Source organism: Uloborus diversus, chromosome 8, assembly GCF_026930045.1.
Source record: "Uloborus diversus isolate 005 chromosome 8, Udiv.v.3.1, whole genome shotgun sequence".
In the NCBI taxonomy this organism is placed as follows: domain Eukaryota; kingdom Metazoa; phylum Arthropoda; class Arachnida; order Araneae; family Uloboridae; genus Uloborus; species Uloborus diversus.
Window position 1 is genome coordinate 87,873,797 of NC_072738.1, and position 21,193 is coordinate 87,894,989.

The 21,193-nt window shown below is 30.9% G+C and overlaps 1 protein-coding gene across 4 annotated transcripts in view; it reads left to right on the plus strand.

The window, feature by feature from the left end:
* LOC129228153 (fasciclin-2-like) overlaps nt 1-14,152 on the plus strand; it is a 57,611-nt gene extending 43,459 nt beyond the window's left edge. The window contains exons 13-16 of one of the 4 annotated variants that reach the window (XM_054862803.1): nt 164-416; nt 2,826-2,882; nt 6,885-6,956; nt 10,181-14,146. In XM_054862803.1, the coding sequence (XP_054718778.1) occupies nt 164-416; nt 2,826-2,882; nt 6,885-6,956; nt 10,181-10,265 (467 nt within the window). In that variant the 3' untranslated portion in view covers nt 10,266-14,146. Of the gene's footprint in view, nt 1-163; nt 417-2,825; nt 2,883-6,884; nt 6,957-10,180 lie in introns of all 4 variants that reach the window. The other 3 variants (XM_054862805.1, XM_054862804.1, XM_054862806.1) reach the window with 3 other exon arrangements.
* Nucleotides 14,153-21,193: the final 7,041 nt, after the last annotated feature.

The window sequence follows — 21,193 nt, forward strand, 5'->3', positions numbered from 1 at the left end:
AAATGAACTAGAATTTTAATTTCAAAGTATATAAATACAGCTACAACCTATTTCAGGATCTTTTCCCTCATGCTATTTTGTTGTTAATTGCATAATTTTGTCTCCAACACATTGAAAAGTTATTTTTTTTTTGCTACAAGTTTTAAATATTTGATCAATGCAGGCTCAGATTTAGATCCTTCAAGTGGCAGTCATCATGGATATGCAGCGGATGGTGGTTCATCCCTCTCTACCGGCGCAGTTCTGGCTATAGTTGTTGCAATTCTCCTTGTCATTCTCATTGTCATTGATGTTGTCTGTTACGTGCGATGGGAGTGGGGTGTTGTTCATTTCCTCAGAAGCAGAGTCTGTGCAAAACCAACTGGAGCCTCTGATGAAAAAGCAAAAGAAGCTGCATTTGAAGATGCATCGAAAGGGTAAGTAATGGATTCTTATTGGAATTTAGATTTGGGTAACCTTTAATTATTCTGGGATGAGATTCTTCAAACTTTTTTTTTTTGAGCAAATCTTAGATTTTTTATCATTTAAAAAATTCCGACTATTGCCCATTTTCTTTTTTTTAAACTGGAACCACACCAAGTACAGTAAGCTTAGCCAACTTTGTATTCTAATTTTTATTAGTCTTGTGTTGTCGTTTTTTTAAAAAGAATCTTCAGTGTGCTACTGCTTAGTTGCATTGATGAAAGGCGATCAAGAATTTGTTGTAATAAAGCTATTTTAATAAATGTTTGTGTACGCCTTCCAAAATAACCTGCATCCTTTGTTTTATTTTTTTAAAGAATTATATTTAAATAGATTTTTTTGCGCAAACCCCTTTTTCATGCCCTTTTTTTCTTCAATGTTTTAAGTTTGATGTGTATTTTTACTTTTTGTACTTATTGCATTCTTATACCTGATCATTATAAATACCTAATTGTTTCAATATAAATCTTATCAGGCAAATTTTTATGCATGAGTGCAACATGTTTGTAACAATTCTTCCCTTGTATTAAAAGGTTCATTTCTGAATGCATTTTCTGTGAGGAATGTCTCTCAGTTCAGAATTAATTTTCAAAAAAGAAAAAAAGAAAACCAACACTTAATTGAAAATTTGAGTTCAGAAATTTTCAACTCATCCTAAGGTTTTTGGTTTTATCTCCTGTTACAGAATGTGTGTGTCTATAACTCATTGGCATAGTTAGTCTTGCCTTATCTGATTTGTTGAGCTGTATTCAAAAATTTTGCCACAACTGAAGAGCTTCTTTATTTATAATTTCCATAAAAAGATAAGTGCAGATTTTGTTTTTTTTTTTTTTGAAAATTTCCAGGTTAAGGGATTTACCAGTTTGATTAATGTTTTCATTTAACCCTGTATAGAAGAGTCTTCAGCTTGTAATAAAAGTAAAAAATCTTAAACACCACTAAAAAAATTTCTGATGTTTTAAATATTTTCTCTTATTTGGCCATGTTCAATTGTTGGAAGTTAATTGTGGGAATCAGATTTTTTTAGCTGAAAGAATGATTGTTTTTGTAAAGTATTAAATAAATGCACTTTTGGTCGCTCATAGCTATTTCAATATCATTTATCCTTCAAGAAACTGATTTATTTACCAAGGGCACCCATATTGGAGGGAGGCCCCCCTCCCTTTTGAAATTAGAACTTCCTTGATTTTAGTACTTTTTTCTTTGCAAAAATGTAAAACATTTCTTCTCCAGCAATTAATGAATAGGTTGTTTAAAATGTCATATTTTAATAACTCTAATCTGTACTGAAATTGGTTTCTATGGGGGGAAATATCCTGCTAAACCATGGGGAAAATGTCTGAGCCCCCCCCCTTAAAACTTTGCATGTAGGTGCCCTTGTTATTTACTTTTCCCTTATTATAAAAAAATTTTTTTACAGCTTGTAATAAAACATTAAAATTGTTCTGCTTGAAACAGCAGTAATTATTATTATTATTATTTTGGTTCAATCACAGAAAAACATGTAGTTGCCTAATTTTTAACTGCTACTAAGCTAACTTTTAGTCTGATATTAGAGATATTTATTTTTCCATTAAAAGAAATTAATTGTGCTGTTTGGGGTTTTTGCTAATTGAATGAGTGTTTTTGCGAAACATTGAGTGAATGCAATTTTGGTCACCCATAGCCATTCGGTTATGTTTGTCCTTCAAGAAACATTACCGATTGCATTAATATATTTACGAAGTTTTTTTAAATTATTTCTTTAATTACTCATTTTTTGAACCTAATTTTGCTTTAATGGTTAAAAAAGATTTTCAGTGTTGTACTTGATAGTTCATTCACTGATCTTCACTAGCTGCTTATACTTGAAGTTTTAAAAACTCTTATTGTGTGACTCTTTATCCTTATTCATTGAATTATTTGCTACAATATATCAAATGTATGATGTCCTTTTCAAATGAATATTCTGCTGAATGGAATATATTTTACTTCATATTGTCCTTGAGTCTTATTCGAAATCAATTTGCAAGGTGTGTTCTTTAAATTCCAGTCTTTTGAGTGCATAAAAATGTTTATTTTTTTAAATGTATAAGTGACACACACATACATGCATACCTGCATGAATTTTTTGTAGATAGTTCTTTTCTTTTATGCAATGCTAAATGCATTTTTCAAGTTGAGAAATGCAATTGTGATTATGATTTTAATTTTTTCATTTATGTATTGAAGATAAACTTAGTTTTAATAGTTTATTCTTTGACTTTTCAATCATAATGCATGTTACTCCGTTCAAATGCTCTTAGACGTCCCGTTTGCTGTGTGAGATTTTTTTTTGCTTTCAATTTGGTTTTGTGCCTTTCCTCACTTCCGTTCTCTCACAGGAAAGTAGACAACTTTGAAAAGAAGACTCGAACAGAAGTCGACAACCCTGCTTTCGAGTGAGTGCCTTTTAAAACCTACACTAGGGCAAATATTTTGTCTACTATAATCATACATTTCACTGAAAGATATAGTGCATTCAGACTTCTTTTGCTTGGAATTAGGGCAAGCTTCATATATTTATGGAGCATTGCTTTCTATTACGCATGTTCTGAAAATATAGCTATAAAGTCCAACAATTTCTTTGAAAACATTATAATCAATTTTTTCAAAATATCATAAGGTTTTTGAACTTATTAGTTCATTTTGTGAAACAATTCTGAAAATCATATTATTCAAAGAAACCCATTACAAATATTTTATGACACAGACATACCTTCTTAAAAAATATATTGCATGCACACACTTAAAATGTAGACAATAAAGTTGAAGCTGTATTTTATTTATTTTGTTATTTTTATGATTTTATTTATTTATGTTATTTTTAGTTTATTAATGAAATATTGCTTGCTTGTGATTTGTTGTGTGATAAGGAATTCCGTAATTGTCATGCATGTGTTACATTACTTTTTATTTTAGTAAATATATAGACCTAACTAGATTTATAATTCATTTTCCATAAAAGTGAACATTTTACTCCTTTCTTTTTGCACTTAGATATTATAGTGTGTCTACTCAGTTGGAAAACCTGGAAAAGTCGAGGAAATTTTTGATTTCTGAGGAAAGGGTGGAATTTTTTTTTCTGTTTAAAAATTCAAAGATAAAAAACACTGCCTTTATTTATTTAAGCTATAGTAGTTTTGTAATATTTCATTTCAATGGAGGATCCATAGTCATGCTACTGTGGAATGAAGTGAGGGAAAATACATCGCTTTGAAGTGGTTTGTTATGATTTCCATGTACTCATAGCTATGCCATTGACAAATGGGTCAGGGGGGTCCAATTGCTTTGATTTGATTGTTTTTTTCCCTTTTGAATTATAACTTGTGCTGTAAGTTGAAAAATATTAAGAGAATCCTAATCTAATAGTTGCCCCAGGGATCTAGGAGGATTTTGTTTCCAATTATATAATTGTACATGAATCATTTGAAGTCATTTTATTTAACAGGGGTTGTACATGTTCTGAAATATCTTGAGATACGGTAATTTTTCCTTAAATTTCTTATTTCAGGAGTTGTGTGTGTGTGTGTGTGTGTGTGTGTGTGTACGGTTTTTCTTTTTTTTTTTTTAAATTTATCTTTAGATTTTAGCATTTATGGAGTGACAGCTGAGCTGGAAAATTATGGAATAGTCAGAGAGCTCAAGTGTTGGAAAAATCTGGAAATTAAACACCCCTCCTCCCCCTAAAAGAAAAGCTCTTTCATTGTTTTAAGCTTAATTTAAAGTATAAGCACTATATAAACATTACACTATAACAACTGCAATACTGTTCTTTGTAGTCTTTTTAAAAGGCATATCTTGAAATTATTTTAATTAGTTTTTTAAAATATATTTAATGCCTGATAAGTGATACATTTTTTTTTTTTTTTTGCATATGCTGTAGAGTTCTACTATCCATGCATCTACTTTTCTTTTAAGTGTTAATTACGCTTTGTTGTAAGGAAAATTATTGTTATTATTATTATTTTTCTTTAATATTTTTTTATTTGAATATTCATTTGAAAAATTTCTAAAAAAAAAATTGTAGAAATGTTTAAAAGTGCAAACCTTCAAATGGCATAAAAATAAATGATGAATCCTTTTTTTTACTTATATTTTTTCTCTCAGTTTATTAAGCTTTGCATTTTGCATATGATATTATAATATTTCCCATTGTTAAAAAAAATAAAGAAATAAATTAAAAAAAAAAAAACTTGAAATTTAAAAAATTCCCCCTTATTTCTATTCTATATTTCATCTTATTTTTTTTTTTTTTTTAATAGAATATGCAGTTTTTACTGTTTTTAAATATTTAATATTTGTGAGTGAAACACTTTTCTCTAGAGCTTCAGATTCACTTTTATCCTGGAGATAGTTATCGGCAGTTGACTATGATGATAAATGCTATATAAAATTCAATAGAAACGAAGTGACTCAAATGTCTATGAAATGCATTTTGTCTTATTATATAACTGTCAAAATTAATTTGATAGTTTTCATTTACCTGCTGTTAAATTGATTAAGTTGTAAAACAACTGATTAGATTTTTAAAAAAATGGATAGCTGCAGATAAATTTTATGGTTTTATTTCTCCTGTGGTAGCAGGTTTTAAGATTCAAAATTGTATTCTTATTTAACAATTATTTATACAAGCATTTAACAAAGTACATTTCAAGAAATTGTTCGGTGAACTTATGTTAGATATTCTTATTTAAAAACTGAATATTATTAGTGTTATCTCTGTTATTATTTTATTTTTATTTTAACTGTTCCCAATATTAATTCCAAGCATTCACAGTGACCATCATGAAACAGTCCAAAAATAACTTATGTTAAAAATAGTTTTTGTCATGAAATTTTTATCCTTGGCATGTACTACCCCTGTATTAACATTTAATTTGTTAAAATTTTCCTCAGTTTGCTTCAAAAGTTTTTAAAAAGATAATTTGTGCTTTAATAGTATGCTTGGACTTCAAGATTCCAGTTATTTTTGATGGGGTTTGGTGTGCTCCCATTAGGTTAAAATTAGTTGACATTTGTACCATGATTTAGGGAATGTCACAGAGCTAATTGCTGAAATTGGTAGTTTTCTTTTAGATATTTTTATGTATGTACTGTATGTGTGTGTACAAGCACTATACACCATTAATATAATTAATTAGATTTTATTCACATTTATGTGCATAAAAAATGCTATTTTTTATGTACATTAAAAGATAGTTTTTAGTTTTTGATTTAAACTAAAAGTTGATTTTCTAAGAACGTCATATGAACATTTTTATGCAAACCATTCTTTTTAAATTAGTCAATTTATTCATTCTCTCTATGATGTAGAATAATTCTTAATTTATATTGTGTTACTCATAAAAAGAGATTTTGTAATACAGTTATTTTCTATGCCACAAATACTAAATTATCAGTTTTTTTGGGTGGGAAAAGAAGGAGAGGAGATGGGGATTTATTGCTTTTTCTTTCCTTTTTGTCTAAATAAATGCCACTAAGCATTTATTACTTTTTCTTTTCTTGATAGGAAGTGTTGAAATGTTTTTGAGAAAAAAAATTTACTTACTTTCTCTATTTCCCTTTCAAAACTGATTAAGAATGGCATGGTGAAACAACTTAACTTGAAATTGGACTAGTTTGGTTACCTTAGTAAATATATTTCTGCTCACATCTAATGAACAATGCCTGCAACTGTTCTCACTAAGCTTAGGAAAACAAAAGATGGAAAATAACTGAAAGTAAAATAAGAAATAACAATGTCAAAAAGCACAAATTTTAACATGCAATGAGGTAAGAGGCAAAAAAAAAAAAAAAAAAAAAGATACATTTTGATATTTAATGTTAGAACAAGCTCATTCATGTTAAAAAATCAATTACAAAATTCAGCAAACATGATTCATAATATTTTTGGTTTTGTAATTAGTTAAATTACTATGTATGTAAGAGAGAGTATGCAGTGTTAAGTTCATCAAGAATTTAGAACAGTTCTGATTTGTTTTCATTTTTTTAAGTAAAAAAAAAATGGATTATCTGCCTTTACTTTTTTTTTAACTGATGCTGTATTTTTTTAGAGGGAGAGAAATGAAGGGCTATACAGAAAAAGGTAGTGTATGTGAGAAATTTAAGGGGTTCTAGTTTTATTTCTTTTATAATTTTTCTTAACCCCTCCCTCTCCTAAAGTGAAGGGCAAAATAAGTAGATAGTTATCCTACGGCATGGGTATTAAAATTTTTATTTTGGTGACATTATATTATGTATGCTCCAAAGTAAGTTAGTTTACTGTTTCCAATATACAATCCTATGGCCATTTTCAATCCTGTAAATCTTAAGTTGGTATGGTTTGAAGGAGTCTCTCTGACAGTGCTTTGCCACATCCATGTTCATTATAATCTGAGGCATATCACCCTCCCCCATTCTAGCCAAGAGAAGGAACCACTGAAGGCGAGAACAGATGCTGAAGAAGTGGTGAGCGAAGACACTCCCATGATCTGGTGAGCTCCCACATACGCAAACAAACAAACAAAAAAGACCTTGCTCGGAAAATTGCTCGCTTACATTCTCTTCTACCCCAAATTCCCTTTGTTCAGTTTTGGCTTTGATTTTCCCATTCTTGAATGCACTTTTTCTTCAGTGAAGCCTTCTAAATATTCATAAGTGAATGCTATGTTTTTGCCAAGTGAATGATGTAGTCGATATCTCATGTGGTCACTTAAGTTTCTCTACACTTTGCTAGCAGAAATGCTAGATTTTTTTGAAGTTATTATTTTAAAGAACATTTCATTATCCTATGCATTGAAATTTTTAAATTTAATTATTTAAAGAATCAACATTGCTTAAAATAATCAAGAAGGGATAATTTATTTTATTTCTTGATTTTGATATTTAATTATCATTTCTGACAGGAATATGTCGTCCTCTTGTATGCATAACTGCCTATGCGCCTATGTGGCATTAAGATCAGAGTACAATATTGATGTTATTTCTACACACTAGAATCAAAAGTCATTATAATCGGCCATTTACGTTTTTGGAAGAAATCTAGCCATTTTTGACAGTTTTGATTAATTATGCAATGAGTGTTTCCTTTTGATATATTGCAGAGGAAAATTAATTTTATGAACAGTAGAACATGTATGTTTTATTATTAGTAAATGAAAATTTCTCATTATGTTTCTCAAGCTATATTGGCTCAAAGTATTAATGTAAATCTTACATGGTTGAAAATCACACGCTAAACCACATGCAATAATGAAATGTTCTTTCTTTTGTTTGATTCTGTTTTAAAAGTGTTCAGTGTGTGACTATTTTATTTATGTGCACTTGACTAATTGTTACTAACATTGTTTGTCCTTAATATATCTTTTTGCTTTATACTAACACTATATTGCACTGCACTAAATGCTTGCTCATATGACTAACAACTGACTCATTAGTTATTTGTTACATAACATTAAAATATAGTAATTTGTGATGTGTGAAATGTACTTGTAACATGGTTTTGGGGAAGTTTTAGTAGATTTTTTTTTTTGTTTGTTTTACCAGCATATAAATGTTTTTTTTTTTATTATTTTTTTAAATTTTATTATTATTTTTTAAATATGGTTTTTATATTGGAAATTTAATTTTACATAACCACCTCCATTATGTAAAAGATTTAAATCTTGTTTCGATACATGCAGCTTTATAAATTAAAAAAATGAATTTTATGATTGAAAGATTAAATGATCCCTTACATTGTGCCACTAGTTTCAATTTAACATTATGTGGCATGTATACTATATTAATTACTTCATTAAAAATATAGGAGTTTATTATTTCCTATGTTTGAATTCAGCTACTTATTTATCACTACTACGATCAAACTCTCTTGAAACAAGTGGAATCTGAAGGGCCCGCAATATTTACACATTATAAACTGAGTGCTTGTAAAAAATTAGTTAGCTCAAAAAATCATAAAAAGTCATACATATGTACTTGATTTTTATTTATTATTATTATTTTTAAATTTCTATACAGAACTAAAGAAGTTGGTTAATTTGTTTTGAAGTGCCTTATTGTTTATCTCTTGTGTTACTGTTTTGAGGAATACTTGTAGTTCAAAAAACACCCTAATTTCCTGGTTTTGAAAACAAGTTTTTCGCAATTATTAGTCATCGAGTATGTTGAGGATCATTAAGCTTCGCATTTGCTTTTATTGTGGATGCTTTCATAATTCCATCTGTATTAGCTTTATTTTGAGTTACAATATCCTCAGAAGTATAGCTTAAAAGTGATAACATTGGCATCAACAAATATATAATTTTCAAATTCAAATGCTTCTCTAATTCATAAATCTTTTAAAAATTCATTCAAAGCTGTGGAACTGAGCATCAATTTTAGATGCCAACTAAAACCTTTCTGTCCACTCTCTAAGGATTGAAACCTTGTGTCATGTTACACTTTCTTTACTTCAAAAGTCTCATTGAAGTGATATAGAATACAAGATAGAAATGAGTATGAATAGATTTTTCTACTAACAGGGTTGTTGAGATGCTTGCTGCAATGTACACAGGTTTTTTGTTACGCAGTTACAAGGTGTTCTGCTGCTATTTACTCATTCAAAAATGTTTTTTTTTCCCAATAATATTTTTTCCCCCGAAATGGAGGTGGTGATTTTTTTTTTTTTTTTTTTTAAATTTTCTTTTAGCTTTTGAATGCGGGAAGTAGATGGTCTTTAGTAGTGCAATTTTCTTGTGTTTTTCTATTACATATTTTATGTTCCAGAAGTATGAAAATATTTTACTAACTTCAAATGCACAATACACAAACTAATATAAACATGATGTTAAACCAATTCACATGCACAAACATTAAAGCTTTTGTGTTCTTTTTCATATAAAAGTTCTCATATTGATTTTTCTCCCAGCATTACACAATTTAAAACTCTTTCTTTCTCAACAACACAGGTTTATTCAAAACTTTAATCTTAATTATACTTGAAAAAAATATATTTGTCAATGTATTTTGTATCAGTTATATGTCGGAAGTGAAATAAAAAAGAATAACTTAGTGAAGAGGGTTCGAAGAATCTTGAATAGCAAACACAATCGGATGCCATCACGTGAGTCCCAATTACAAACATGAACCCTCAATAAAATTAATTCCATTCATTAGTCTAAAAAATCTTAATACAATACATACATATGCTGACTCATTTTCATTTGATTCAGTTTGAATGAACATGTATTAAAACCATAATTTTTTACCTTGAAAATGAAGTTAAAATGTAAATGTTGCAAGTACAGCATGTTAAATGTAATGCATGTATTTTAAATTTCAGATAAAAATTAATTAACAGTGGAATCTCATTGACTTGAACAAGCTAGTAGAAAAATGCTTTTTGAAAATGTTGCTCCTTTTTTTAAAAATAAATTTTAAACTTATGAATACTAAATTATATCCATATGTGCATGCATCTTAAATAAAGCAACAATTTATTTTTAGACATAATTGTAGTACTTAACGATATACGTAATTATAGAACAACAATAATAATAAAGTGAAATGGAAATGTCTGCTAAATATTTTTAAACGAAACTTATCACCAGTTCGTAAATTCTTCATTTACAGATAGATATGTTTTGCTTTTCTCCCTACAAGTGTTCATGTGAATGAGAGTTCACTACTCATAATAAAGAAGATGTACTCATAAACTTTTTTTCTTCCCTCAATCTAGTGCCAAAGATGGGAAAGGCACTATCGATGACACTAAAGATTTGAAAGGTTCTCAATCAAGCGTTGCCAAAGACAGCCTGGTGTAGTCACACCAGACAAAGGATATCAGGACGGTTTACCGTCACATCCGTCTGCCCCACTTTGGGGTGGACACCATCATGAGGGAGGAGAAATCTTATTTGGGGAAAACTGAAGTGTTCAAGAGACTGATTTTCGCAGTTTTGTCTCATTTGCCTGTGTACTGTTTGTATATACATACAATGACTGCAGCTGTATTTACGTAAGCACACAGTGGGACCTCTTTTGATGGATCTCTCCATTACAGCAAATTATTTTTCTCGAGCTATCACGAAATTCGAGATGACCGCTCTCGGTCCGTGGTCCCTTAGAAAGAGGTACCACTGGATGTACAAATTACATGTACATTTATTACTCATTTGGAAAAAAGTAACTTGGCACAAAAGACTGCTTTCAGAAATATTTTCAAAGAGAAGCACTTGAATTAAGCAAACCTAATGATATTTGCTATACCATTCAAAGTTACACTAGTGCTATCTGGCAGCTATTTATGCAGTTCCACTTGCAGCATGAAAATTGGTTTTTTCTTTTCCCTTGCAGTATGTCTGTATAAAAGTAATAAAGTGTCAACTTGACATGACGCTTCAAATGAGCGATCAAATTTGTGTGTATACTTATGCAGTGAAACTCTGATTTTGCATTCCTTCCATTCTCTTTAATGTCAAATCTCTTTTACAGGTATTTTACAGGTAATCTTTTGATTTTATGTGTGATACATTTCTATTGCAACATGTTTGCTTTTTGTCAAAAGTGAAGCACATATTTTTAGTTCTTAATGGAGCTTAAAAAAAATAAAAAGAGGAGAAAATACGTTCTGAAATTTTTCAATTGTATGCTATTGAAAACTTCTTGTTGATCTGAATCTAAAAAATATGTTAGTTAGTTTAACTAAATTATAAAATTGTTAAAGGCACATTTTAATTATAGGTTTTTTATTTATATGCAAGCAAAACTACTTTATTATGCTTCTCAGGAAAAACAAAATCATTGTTAACACAATTTTATACCTTTTAAAAATGTATTTTCTTGAATATTTAAGATGGATCACTTCTTTTGTTTCAAATATACATTCCCTTTTCTGAAAAAAAAAAAAAAAAAAAAATAAGAAGAATAATTTGCATTCATTTAGTTTTATCATTGAAAAAAAATTCAAGTTACTCTTTCACTGTGTAAGTATTTATGCAACAGCATCTTGTTTATTTGACCACATAATATTTTTTAAAAATTCTTCTGAAAAATATACATTGTAAAGAAACTGCAAACGCACATTGTGATTGAAAAAAGTGCTCTGAATAATAAACTATGCCTTTTTTAATGAGCATGCACAGCTGGTTATTATTGGTAGTTTTAAATTTCTACCAAATAATTTTATTGACAAAAAATTGTTTTTTGGTTAAATGATCAAGATATGATAAACACAGCGTATAAAATATACTATAAGTCTCAGAAAGAAAAAAAAATAAGACTTTAGTAACCCACTAATGGATATATTCGATAAATCTTCTAGGCTGCGAGTTCACAAATACAGTTATAAAATTTCGTTAAATTTCAATATGTGTTCCTTGGTGCTTAAGATTAATTAAGTAGTTTTGTGCTTACTTGGTTCCTTAACTGACAATTGAAAGGCTCACCTATATTCCAAAAAAATATTAAAGTGGAAAGATGGGAAAGAGAAGTAAGCTCAGAGCTGAAAGTAAGTTTATTTAACATTTCCAAAATAAACTCGGTTTGAGCAGTGTTAATTTATAAAAAAATTTCAAGTGTGTGTATTAAATATTAAATGTATTAGTATTCCATTGTATTAAAAAACTCATTTATTATCAGCTCTTTGAAAATGATTCGAAAATGCAAATTTATGCTTAAAATTGAAAAAAAAAATGAAAATGCATTAAATTGTTTTTATCCTCCAAAATGGCAAGAGACAATGTATTGTTGAATCTTCCAACGACGTGCTGAAGAAATGCCTTGAAGATTTCTCAAATGTGCCCTGTGATCTGATTTTCTATGCTTATGGAGGCAAGCAATCTCATTAGGAACAGACTGAACTTTCTCTCTTATTAAAAGACTGATTCTGCAGTGTATCGTTTCTCCCTCGTGTGTATGTGTGTGTCTGTGTCCATCTGCTTTTTTTCTGCATTCCAAGAGATCTTTGGAAATCATCAGAGCAAAACAACGACATTTCCAACATTGTGCTTTCATGGTTTGAAAGTAACATTCGAGATTATACCATTCCTCTCTCAGTGTTTGACGAGTCATTCCATTGATCTGTTCCCCCCTCTTGTTCTGCATTTTATTTCATTATGTATGTGTGTGTGTATGAATATACTCATAAAATCCCTATTGTGGAAGAACGATTAGTTATTAATTTTAAATTCTGACAAATTTAAATTCACGAAAACATTTAGTGAGTAAAACTGAATTTATTTTTTTATTACAATCATCATCCATCATTGCATATTTTTTCATTTTGATTACAAAATCAATTCGGTTGTTAGTGTGTTTGACCACAAACGCTTATGAGTAGTAAGATTTGTTGCGATTAGGAATAAGAGATGATTAGGTAATCCATGGCTTTAAAGCCCACCGCTTTGGATTTCATCACAATAAATGTTTTGCTTGAATTAGCTTAAATAAATGTTCATCATAATAAAAGACAATTTACTTTTGAGGTAAAGCTAAAGTATTTTTAAATTTTGCTTAGAATAGTTTTCAATGCACTAATGTTAAATGCCTCAGCCACGAAAGTGCCATTGAAGTCGCAATGAAATATATTTTTAGGTGATTTTATAAAGATTTTTAATCTCTTACAAAACATTTTTGAGTAACTAGACTTTACTAACTAGTTTAACCTCGGATATATTTCTCAACAAAATATAAGTGTCTAGGGATTATTAATTTTCTTTTACTATATTTTAACATAAATATTTGAAGCTTTCACCATTATTGCATTATTTAATCTGAAACTGTTATTTGACAAACTTCCAATGGGGATTTTATGCTTATTCATTTTGGCATTCCAATCTCGATATAACCTTTCTTCAGGCAGTCATGTTGTCCATTAAAAGTTTTTCAGACATGTTGATATTCCATAGACGTTTGAGCAATATTCTATAGGTTTTTTGATTATGCAAATGTTGCAAAATGATGAGAGTAATTTTTTACAGTAAATGATGTAGAGAATGAAGTAAAAATATCAAAATGGTAGAGACAAATGAAAATAATAAAAGAAATGGTCTCCCACTTGATTATTTTGTGTACAGTATTTAACCTTTTGCCCTTAATTTAAACGTATTACATAATTAAAGAATAAATGCATAGTGGCTTAACTTATTTTGCTATCACTTGGGACTGCAAGTGCTTTTTTTATATTGGTCATCCATGTGTCATTATATCGAGGTTGTGTATGTATACATATATGCATTGTATGTACATTATTTTTCATCCTTGTTAATTGTCTTGTTCAATTTTCATTTGTGATTTTTACTATTTTGAGAAATATATATATATATATTTCTGTGTAAATGTTTATTCTGTGCAAGAAATTTTATGAATGGTGTTTCAAAATGAAGTTTGAGAACCAAGCTCTCATTTTTTATGGAGGAAGAAGAATCATCAAATTTAGTATTTCAGTGTATTGCATTTCAGTTTTAGACTCAAGTCGATGAAAAGAATTCAGTGATTTACTTAATCTATCATTTCTTAAAATTAATTTTCTATCAATTGATAAGGTATCATCATCGCGTATTGTTGTAAAATACATCTGTCATTTAGTTGTCTCAGATTTCAAATATTGACTTTCAATACTGTAACAGCAGAAGTGTGCTTTTACTGCCACCTCTTGGCGAGGTTCGATGATGTTGCATGCATGATTGAAGAATAAAATCTTGTTCCCAAACACTATGTCTTAATGTGTGGTTTATTACTCAATCATTAGTTTCTTTTAAATTTTTTGAGGCATTCGCTGAAAACTAACCATTAGAAGAGTAAGCATCCCTCCATTTTTACGACATTCCCAACTAAAGTTCAGGTAAACCTAACCTGACAAGCGTCATAATGCTGCGATTAGGATTAGCGGAGCCTTCGCCATACTGCTAGGTTAAATTTGCTTCAACTGTACGCAATTCACTCTCATGCTAATGAACTTAAATTGATGTCATTCAGTGAGTTAATAATCAACTTGTTACAATGGCAGATCCATCTTCTGATTTTGCAGGGGGGGGGGGATCATAAATGTTACTTTTGGGCAGTATGGTGTCTGGGGAAATTTGGGGGGGGGGGGGGGTCTTGACATGAACATTTAATAGAAATCACTCATGAAAACTGTACTTAAGACTACATTTCTAATCTTCAAAATGACTGCCACGTAAAATTTTCAGTACAATTGGCCCAAATAAAGTTCTTAAATGCATTTTTTGTATCAGTTAAAATAAAAGAAATAATTGTTCTAAACCTGTCAAAAAGAACGTTGAGCAGACCCTTCTGTTGTCCTTGGTATAAAATGCATGGGTTTTAAGTTGTAGCATTTGTTTTATTGTCTGTAAAAATTTTTAAATCTAGGAAATAATCTGGGTCAACTGTCTGCGAAGAACATGCTTTTGTTCAAAAAACTTATAAATCACACAGCAGACTACGTGAAATGGTCTAACTTATCTTCATTGAAATGATTTAAAATTCTCATCCTCCATCAATAGGCCAGTGCCAATAATGTTTAAGACCAAAAAAATTTAGAACAGGATAAAACCAGTTCGAAAGGTAAGAAAATCTAAGAACATTAATAGGAAAAATAAATTACGGGCGAGCTGAGTTCGGGAAGGGGGGTTTAAGGGGGGGGGGAAACGGTTTATCACGATTTCCGGAAAAACTAAGAGTCCTATCGAAAAAAAACTAAATTGCAAAGTTGTTGGTAATAAAAAGATCTACAACTTTTGCATTTGCACTTTTTTTCTATAACCTCAAAATATATGCGAAAAATTAAAAAAAACCGACTTTTTGGTTTTTTATTTTTATCTCCCACAAAAAAAATTTTTTTTCACTAAATTAAATGAAAAGTTACTTTATTATGTCCCAAATACACTGTAATTTTTTTGGATTTAAAATATTTATTTTTTTCCTTATTTTGGTTCAGTAGTAAAAAAGCATCAGAATTTTCAATCAAAAATTCTCACGTCAAAATATCTGTTTTTTTTTTTAAAAATCGGAGCAAGTTTTTTTCGTTGAAATCTCTACTTTTTGATTGTATAAAAAGCAGTATACAATACTATGGAAACTTTTTGCAAAAAAATGAAGAAAATAAAAAAAAACTCGAATTTGAAAAAAAAAATCATCACTATGTAAAATTTTAAGCTATTTATTAAATTAACAGCAAACACAATTGGAAAACTGATTATTTTTCATAATATTCAAGGTTACACAGTTCGAAATTGCGGAAATTACTCATTTATCCCATCCTACAGTGTAGCTTGCTATTCGTAACTCCAAAAAACTATAGGGGGCACTGCAGTCACCATCTAATGGTGGATGAGAAGGGTATAAAACAAATGCATGCGGTAGCTTGATTTTTAATTATTTTAATATATTTTTAGCTTGTGACAATGTAACATGGAAAATTTCATTTTTCGAGTAAATAAAGTGTACATTTTAATAAGGAGCTTAAAATTTTTACATAGTTATGACTTTTTTTTTTTTTTTTTTTCAAATTCGAGTTTTTTTTTTATTTTCTTCATTTTTTGCGAAAAATTTCTATAGTATTGTATATTGTTTTTTATACCATCAAAAAGTAGAGATTCCAACGAAAAAAACTTGCTCCGATTTTTTAAAAAAATCAGATACTTTGCGTGAGATTTTTTGATTGAAAATTCTGATGATTTTTTACTACTGAATCAAAATAAGGAGAAAAAATAAATACTTTAAATCCAAAAAATTACAGTGTATTTGGGACATAATAAGGTAACTTTTCATAAATTTAGTGAAAAAAAAATTTTTTTTTTGTGGGAGATAAAAATAAAAAACCAAAAAGTCGGTTTTTTTTAATTTTTCGCAAATATTTTGAGGTTATGGAAAAAAAAGTGCAACTGCAAAAGTTGTAGATCTTTTTATTACCAACAACTTTGCAATTTAGTTTTTTTCGATAGGACTCTTAGTTTTTCCGGAAATCGTGATAAACCGTTTCCCCCCCCCCTAAAACCCCCCTTCCCCGAACTCAGCTCGCCCGTAATTTATTTTTCCTATTAATGTTATTAGATTTTCTTACCTTTCTAACTGTTTTTATCCTGTTCTAAATTTTTTTCGACTTTTTACCATTTTCAAAGCTATTGGCACTGGTCTACAAGGTTTTTTCATATTTTTGATTTTAAAGTTCTGTGTCTCGCAGACTAACTGCAGGTAAGTTTTTAATTTCATCTTACACATTCCTTTTACCACCCTTCCCCCCCCCCCCCCAAAAAAAAAAAAAAAATTCTTAAGCAAATTGCTACCCTGACATTCCGTTATCTAATTTAAAAAGGCCTTACTTGTTTAAGGTAAATCCCAAGGTAATTTGAGAACGTGTCATGAAATTTTCCGATTAAAAATACTTATAACAATTTAAAACTAATTCTAACATAAACTACGACAAAAATCAGTAATTACACCTATTACTAAATTATACCCTACATAAAATTAGCATTAATAAGACAAAAATTATTCTTACTGTCATTCCAAGCCACACCTTGTTTTCAAAAGGCATTCAATTTTTGAAGCATGTTTTTAATTTTTCTTACAAACGTTTAGCTGCTTTATGAATTAATGTGAAATTCCGTTACAGCAAATATCGATGCAACAAAATACATTTTCAGTCCCAATTTCATTGCCATCACATAACTTGAACTCAATTATAACATCGAAATTACGGTTTCAAATAACAAAATTTGCCTTCCCTTGAAGTTCGGTGTAACAGGATTTTACCATTTTTCCAACCATCTAATGACCAACATTCTTCGAACCCAGTGACCCAGTCCTTTGAAAAGACAAAAAAGTTCTATAAGATAACAAATAAATTTATTTCGCGGCTCGTATGGAGTCCTCCCCCAGCCCCGTACTAGCCCCCACTTCATTCTTTCAAAAGTAAAGGGGCATTCATTGCTCCTCCACATTTCTATGCTCAAAATTATGATAGATCGAAAACTGATAGTATTGACAGAAGTCGGAGAAAGGAAAAAAAAAACATGAAAGAAGGCTTAAAAATGAATCTCTAAAATATCGCAAAAAAAAAGTTAAAAAAAAAAAAAATTAATATTTAAAAATTGGAAAGTAGGGGTATTGAAATGGGAGAAAATGTCTGTGTGTCTGCCACCTTCTGATAACTTATGAGTAAATAGTCAATTCAAACAATTTTTTTCGTTCGAAAGATCTTGGCGAGGACACATCATTCCTATATTTCACTTAATTTGAACTATTTTTCGTTCAGTTTTGAACAGTTCAAAAAAACTTAACATTAGTGCCTACGGGGAAATTCAAGGCAATTCCGAACTTTTAGAGGCGAATTTGCTTCAAACAAACTTTGTAGGAAGAAGCTTTTTATGAAAAACATGTATGTAAAATATCTTTTTTGATTTGAACAATTTTCCGTTCAATTTCGCACAGTTCAAATCTCTTGACATTAGCGCCTACGGGAAACTGAAAGTCAATGTAGATTCCGCACTTTAAGGCGGATTTACTTCAAACCATGGGTGCAAGTTTGGTGATGTATTCAAGACGGAAAATATTTTCAGCCCCCCCCCCCCCCCCCCGCCCGCATGCGGGCTTAAGGAAAAATTTGTATGTATAAATGTTGCAGATCTTAACAATGCCAGTTTTGGAATCTGTTTTGATTTAAATTTTAAGCCTTAAAATTGTAATATTTAAGTGTTTTGACATCATAATTCTAAAAAATCTAAAATCCGGCAATAAAGGGGGGGGGGGGTCTGGGGGGCTCTCCCCCAGAAATTTTTTCAAATTGAAGTCCAAAAAACGCTGTGGTAGGCCATTTTGGTAAAGTTCAGGGAAAGAAGGGATTCAGGGACTCTTACATCAATTATTTCAAACTGATAGTCCCAAAATCACAATATTGGGCAACCTTCAAAAAATATTAAAGAAAGAGGGGGGGGGAGACGCTATGGGCTTTCCCGAAATCGAAGATTTAAAAACAAAATTGTAATTTAAATTTCATAACGTTTATACCCTTTGAATGCACTATTGAAGGGATGTAGTTCAGCAACCCTCCTTCGGCAATATTTCGAAATTGAAGTTTCAAAAACGCAATTTTAGACGATGTTGGATAATGTAAGGGATAAAAGCGTTTTCAGCACTCCACCATTAGTTTTTTGCCGATCTTAAACATTTTTTTTGTAACAATAAAATCGCTTAGGACATAAGATTTTCACTTTTGCATCATAAATCAGTTCTGATTCGAAAGTCTACCCAAGGTAGCGCCAACAAACTAGAAAAGAAGGAAAGGTGGGGGAAGGGTAAGACCGACTAATGATAATAAACTGTCATCATTCCCCCACAGTCTTCATTTGAAAAAGAATTGTTTTATAGGATAACAGGTGGTGAAATTAGCAATAAAAAATCACTTCAGTGAAGTAGATGAATTTTTTAAACAAGGTACCCTTTCCAACATTCATTAATTAAAAAAAGAAATAGGGGAACTGAATCCTAACTCCAGGCAGGGTTCCCGAATCACATCCCTCTTAAGGCACTCAAATATAGCCTAAAGTGGCGCTTTAAATATTTCAGCATCAAAGATTTTTCGGAAGAGAACTCCCGAACCCCTTCCTCTGAGTTCACCACAAATGTCCTAAATTTCAATTTTTAAGGCTTCAGTTTCTAAATTGTTTTGTAGGAATAGTACCCCTCTTACCTATAAACATGATTTATGGCCTAAAAATTTTAATACTTTAATTTTGGAAACTTTTTGAAAAAATCTTCCTACACCCTTCCCCCTTAAGTCATCCAAAGATAGCCCAAACCAAAGCTCTTAAAATTTCAGAAACTAAAATATTTCGGGCTAGGGGTGTGGAATACCCCCCCCCCTCTCATTGTGTTTACTAAACGCAGTGTAAATTTTTGTTTAAGATTTATTTTTCTATTGAGAGAGTAACTCCCTTCCACACATCGCCAAAGACAACCCAAAGTTTTAACACTTCAATTTCGAAAATGTTTCGAGAAAGACCCCAGAATTCTCTAACTCTTAACTCGCTCAAAAATAGCCAAAATAGCATTTCAATACTTCGGGGGGAGAGATCCCCCCCCCGAACTCTTTCCTCTAAGTTCACTAAATTTTACTTAAATTTGCGGTTTTTCCTTTTCATCACCGAAGATTTTAGAATTTAAATTCTAAAACGTATTGAGAGAAAACCTTCGAATTCCCTCTTCTTAAGTCTTCCAAAGATTACCTAAAGCCGAGTTCTGAATACTTCAGCTTTCAATATTTTTTGGGAAAGGAGAACTCCGAACCCCAAGACGGTCCAGAGTTGCGCTTTTAAGACTCCAGTTTCGGAATTTCGCCTAAAGAGAGGCCTCCCTCTTGACATTGCCAAAGACAGCCTAAAAGATTTAAGACTTCAATTACAAACTTTTCGGGAGAGGGTCGCAAATGCCCTTTAACTTAAGTCATTTAAGTATAGCCTCAAATAGTTTTTAATACATCAGCTACAAAACATTTTCATGTTAAAACACCAAAACCATCTCTCATAAATTCACCAAAGATTGCCTAAATTAATGTTTTTAAAACTCCAATCTTCGATTCTTTTTTAAAACCCACTTTTACATCATCAGAGACAGCCTAAAACTTTTTGACTTTTAAATTTTTAAGAGTTTGCAGTGGAGAAATATCGAACCACTCCTAGCTTCAAAAATATTTTAAATTCAGTTTTTCGATATTTTATACTGTAACCCGTGAGTACCCCCCCCACCCTTAGTCCAAGATATCGACGTTTTAAGACCTCAGTATGGTGGGTTAATTTGCGGACAGATTACCCTCTTTGCAAGAGCAGCGTTTTTTTCGCAAACTCGTGCTGCCGTTATTTTTCTCCTTTCCTTTCTCCCCCCCCCCCCTTCCCCCACCCGTATTTCCATTCTAACGAGTGTTCGATTCAATGACATTAGAATTTAGTGATTCCTCAAGTCTGTCAAAAATGCAGGAACGGTTTGCCCATCGGTGTTTCCAACCAGCTTGAAATCCCCCCCCCCCCCCCCGATTATTTCCAAAATTCCCATTTTCATTAAAATCTTCAAAATCCTTGATAGTTTCTGTTTTACCTGGTATGTGGACTCCTTTGCTGTGGCGAAAATATTTCATCTTGTCAGCAATCACTTTCAATCGGTGATGCAGATTCAACTTTTAAGACATTTTAAGAGCGTGCATAATTTTCATTTATGCGTGTAAAGTTTGCAAAAAAAAAAAAAAAAAACACAAATGGGGGGAAAAAAACGAAAGGATGATCGAAAGTAGCATGAGAAAAGGCTAAATTTTCAATTAGAGCCGATTGCTTCGAAAAATCAGGGAGAATAGCAAGCAACTCCTCGGTTTGCAATGCAGTGAGTTGGAAATAACAAAGCTATACCTAAAAAAAGTCAAACGGCGCGAGCCGAAAAGCCACTCCTCCAAAAGCACGTTGCAAACAAAACAAGCACATGGCGGAAAACCGAGAGAATGTTGATGTAAATTCGTGGTTATGGAACGGTCCAGTAATATTAAAGCATATTTTTCAAACACTCAATTTTTCTTTTTTCATTAAAAATTAAAAGAAAGTCACTGAATTTCTTTCCATCCCGACCTCCGTCTCGGAAATTTTGTCAAGACGGAAATCCGTCCTGAGACGGAAGGTCTTGCACCCATGCTTCAAACAAACTTTGTTGGAAATAGCTTTTAGCGACAAACTTCCGACTCAGAATCCGAGACTTTGGGGGCACCTGT